Source organism: Rhinopithecus bieti, unplaced genomic scaffold (assembly GCF_001698545.2).
Source record: "Rhinopithecus bieti isolate Rb0 unplaced genomic scaffold, ASM169854v2 scaffold_761, whole genome shotgun sequence".
Taxonomy (NCBI): domain Eukaryota; kingdom Metazoa; phylum Chordata; class Mammalia; order Primates; family Cercopithecidae; genus Rhinopithecus; species Rhinopithecus bieti.
The window spans coordinates 338,542-343,363 of record NW_016803176.1 but is presented as its reverse complement, the minus strand read 5'-3'; the positions used below and the strand labels follow the sequence as shown (position 1 = coordinate 343,363).

General features: G+C 34.2%; 1 protein-coding gene across 4 annotated transcripts in view; it reads right to left on the bottom strand.

Moving 5' to 3' along the window:
* INPP4B (inositol polyphosphate-4-phosphatase type II B) overlaps positions 1–4,822 on the bottom strand; it is a 551,727-nt gene that overhangs the window by 220,657 nt on the left and 326,248 nt on the right. For all 4 annotated transcript variants that reach the window (XR_001884600.1, XM_017867638.1, XM_017867644.1 and 1 more), the window contains one exon: positions 2,663–2,810. Coding sequence is in view for 3 of the 4 variants with exons in the window: in XM_017867638.1 (XP_017723127.1) it covers positions 2,663–2,810 (148 nt within the window). In the remaining variant the exon portion in view is untranslated. The remainder of the gene's footprint in view (positions 1–2,662; positions 2,811–4,822) is intronic.

The window sequence follows — 4,822 nt, the reverse complement described above, 5'->3', positions numbered from 1 at the left end:
CTGAGTAGCTGGGACTACAGGCGCCCGCCACCTCGCCCGGCTAATTTTTTTGTATTTTCAGTAGAGACGGGGTTTCACCGTGTTAGCCAGGATGATCTTCATGTAGGGAAATAAACACTAAAAATAAGGCAGGTGAATGTTTGAGAGTAGCAGAGTGAGGATCATAAAGCCAGAGAAATCAGACAACATGTATTGACTCAGGCAAAGAGAAGCTATGGCATGCTACATGAAGCTATGCCCTACATGAAGATCGATCTCCTGACCTCGTGATCCGCCCGTCTCGGCCTCCCAAAGTGCTGGGATTACAGGCTTGAGCCACCGCGCCTGGCCTATTTATTTATTTATTTGAGACGGAGTCTCACCCTGTCGCCCAGGCTGGAGTGCAGTGGTGTGATCTCAGCTCACTGTAATCTCCACCTCCCAGGTTCAGGCCATTCTCCCACCTCAGCCTCCTGAGTAGCTGGGACTACAGGTGTCCACTACCACACGTGGTAATTTTGTTTCCATATTTTGAGTAGAGACGAGGTTTCACCATGTTAGCCAGGATGGTCTCAATCTCTCAACCTAGTGATCTGCCTGCCTCAGCCTCCCAAAGTGCTGGGATTACAGGCGTGAGCCACTATGCCCGGCCGACATGTCATTATTTTATATTGTCTATGTCTTCAAAGACATTTTATTCCATTTATCTTATGTTTTATTACTATATCATAGTTGTATATATTTTGGGGGTACATGTGATATTTTGATACTTGTATATGATGTGTAGGTCAGAGTAACTGGGATATTCATCACCTCAAAAATTTATCTTTGTGTGGTGAACATTACAATTCTTGTAAGTATTTGGAATCATAGAATAAATTATTGTTAGCTGTAATTAGAAATTTAGTTTTGGCTACATTAGATGTAGCTATTCTGGAGCCATTTAAAGGGTAAGCCCTAGTTCTAAATTCTTAAGTCTGCTTCATGTGGCAACTCTTCTTCTGTGTTTCTCCGGTCCTGCCTGTAATCTCATGCTTGTCTACTGAGAGTCTTTCCTTATTCTGCATAACTCCTGTGAGGACTAGCTACTGTCTTCAACCCTTCAGGATAAAAAGGTGATCATTACATGGCTCTAGTAGGAGTGATTCTTGGTGTCCAGTGGTCTAGAACGCAATCATGTTGAGGATAATGACTTCTAAAATCCAAACTTCTTGTGCTTCTACTGTAATATATAAGCTTGCTTTATCCTTCCAGGTAATGTGAATAACTTGGCTTTTTCTTCTTGCAGTTGGCTCTTACGTAGTGCGCTTAGATTCAAGAGCATGCCATAGCTTCTCTTTGCCTGAGTCAATACATGTTGTCTGATTTCTCTGGCTTTATGATCCTCACTCTGCTACTCTCAAACATTCACCTGTCTCATTTTTAGTGTTTATTTCCCTACATGAAGATCATATTTTAATAATCTAGTTTCCTGTCTAATTTCCCTGAAATTGGGGTTCTATTTTCATATTTGTGCAGTCATGCCTACCCTAACCAATTTTGTTAATAATTGCCAATTTGACCTGCCCTGTCTATGGTGTCCTCACTGGCTTAGGTTAACATGGAATCCCTGGGGACTTCAGAGTCTACCAAAAGAGTACAGTACTATTAAATAAATATGTGCACTAATGTGAGCATAAGGCAGGAACCCAAATGCCAGAAATTTCACACTCTGCTGTAGATTTCAGCAATTATAAAGTGTTAGCTTTTTAAAAGTTGCTAATTTAATGAGATTTAGAACCTTAACAGGATTTTATATAATGTAGCATTCAGCATTTTTAATGTTATTACAGGTTTGTTTAAAAGGCAGAGAAACAAATTGATTAGTCATGGTCCAGAGGTACTCTTAACAACCAATAAGCTCTCAAATCCCTCTACCTTATTATAGCAACTGATTTAATTTTGTTGTACAATACTGTCTATTAGCATAGCATGTTTTATTCAGTTATCTCCAGTCGTTTTTAGACTAATAAATTTCTGAAAGCCTTACTACAAACAAGAAGTCCAAAGGTGAGTCAAATAGGAATTACTTCCAGAAACAGCAACCATAAGCACTTGAGGAAAAGACACAAGAATTATTACAAGATCAAAGCTCAAATTATTGGCTAGATATCAAGGTGTCCAAGAAATATAGCTCAAACCACAAATGAAAGTAACATATGTAATGTTAAATTTTCTAGTAGCCATATTTTAAAAGTTTAAATAAAAAAGCAGGTGAGGTTAACTTTAGTAATATATTTTATAAAACCCCAATATATCCAAGTTAACATTTTGTTATTAAATCATCTGCAAGTGTGTGCTAAGAATTAAAGACCTGGTGTGTATCTTACACTGATAGAACATTTCATTTTGGATTAGTCATATCTCAAGTAATCGATAGTTACATAGGACTAGTGGCCACCATAGTAGACAGTTCAGGTCTAGATTTTTACATCATCATTATGCCTTTAGAAAAAATATTCTAGAGAAAAAATAATAATTGATAAGTATGTGAGGTAATGAAAATGTTAACTGGGCTTGATTTAGCTATTTCACAATGCATACATGTTTCAAAATGTTGCACAGACTATATATAAATTGTCAATTAAAAATTTTAAATGATATAAAATAATTAATATGAGAGACAACAGTTATTTTCTCTTACCTGCACAAATCTTCTTTAATGTGAAGGGAAATCAATTCCTTAGGAATATGAAAGGAAAGAATGCTCTCTGACATTTGCTCACGAATTCGCATCCACTTATTGTCAGACGTGGGAAATCTATATAATTTACATACTGGGTTCTTTAACACTGGAAGAAAAGGAAAAAATAATAGTTAAATTCTAAGCAAATGCATGTCAGGCAAAGCCCAATTAACAAAACCATTAGTCAAGGTAGCACTTTTATTATTCATTTGATCCAAAATTTTTTTTTTATCAAAATCCATTAGTGTATCTGAATTTCTAAGAATTTCATTTTCACATTTTTTTCAGTAGCTTCTGAGACATACAATCTTTGTTAAATTAAAAGAAAAAATTATACATCAAACTCCAAATCATAAATGTGGCTACTGTGGCTTTCTAATTTATTACCTATTGATTCTTCTCTTCTTCTAAAGTTTTATAAAGTGTATGTGTCTACAAATATACATTAAAGCATAAATATGTACACATAACATACACTTTGAACAAATATATTTCTGAATTTCTTCTGATCACTTTTAGTCAACTTTACCTATTTACATAGTAGGTCACAAACTGGTATTTTAGGAGTTACAAAAGGTCTTACTAAATGTTATTTCTTACATGTCAGAAAGGTTCACTCTTTTGTCTTAAAATCTGTTAAAATTCAAATACCAAGCATACTTTAGTACCTATAAGTCAATAACACACTTTCCTGAAACCACATATTATCAGAAGCAAGGCAGAGAGACTGTGAAGAAACCGTATTTAGTATGTAGGGGAAAGTAACAAAGTCACATAAGCAAGAATTTTTTAAAAAGATTCAGAAAAAGCATATAGGATTAGATATTATGATAACATTTGATACTTATTAGTGAAGCCAGTACTCACACCACACTTTCAAGTCATCGGGGCAGAATTTCATTTCCATTGCTCTTCAGCAATGAATGCCTATGTCACACTTACTTACACACCAAAGCTTAGCGGGCAATAAAATATCAAGTCAGTCACCAGTTAAGAATCTATGATTAGTTGGCTTCAGTTTCAATAAAGCTAATTAAAAACATTATTTGATATTGAAGCAGAAGGCTTCAAATAATATTGAACATGGTATGTGGGCTAGATCTCCTCAATGTACAGGGAAAAATTCTTTTCAAAATATTACAGTTTGTAAGAACACTGTATTTCATTCACTACTTGGGTAAAAATACATATTTTTGAACACTGAAATGAGGATCTATTCATCCCTCTGCAATCATCCATTCTCAAAGGTACACTCGAGACATTATCATTATCAAAACTAGGACCATAATGGAAACTTTGATTTTGAACATCCCATTCTTCAACCATCAGATTCAAAACTTCTAGTACACTTACATACCTCCTGCCAAGAGTTAGAGTGCTCACTTTTCAACAGCACCAATAGAAGCCAGAAGAAAGTACACTATTTCTAGCATGTTGAGAGAAAATACTGCATTTTAAAATCTAGAGTGGTATCCCCCTAAAGATTATCTTTTGAATATAAGCACAATATTTAAATGCTGTCAGTTTGGTTCTTTACAGAATATATACTTAGAGTTTATTATCTTTACTTTCTTTTTCCTGAAATATAAGAACTTACAGCCAATCAATAAAAGAAAAAGTTTTATTCATTTGTGAAGTGACAGTGTTTCAAAGATATAAGAATTTGATTACTCCTTCTATTACAGTATCTCTGGAATAGGAAGAGAACAAATATGTACTAAATTCGTTATGGTGCCCATATACCAAATATGGGATCTCATGAATTCCCAATATACCTAACATGGTTAGGAATATGCATGCATCATTTTATGGTAAAACAAACTTCAGTCCTTAAAATGGCCAAATTGTTTCTTATTTAGCAACATATATAAATATTTAGTTATTTGGTTTATCTAGACTCAGTATAAGTGCTATTTTTTAACCTCTTTTTTTTTTCATGATTACACAGAACTTTTGTATCTCCTAAAGTATGGTTAAAAATCCTTGGATTTTGCTTGCCTTTTATATATACATCAATAATAATTTTTTAGAAAAGTTGTATTTTTAATTATGTCACAAAATATAAAAGTCTTCATTTTCTCTGTTGATCTCAAAACAAATCCTTCTACTTTTTAGTTT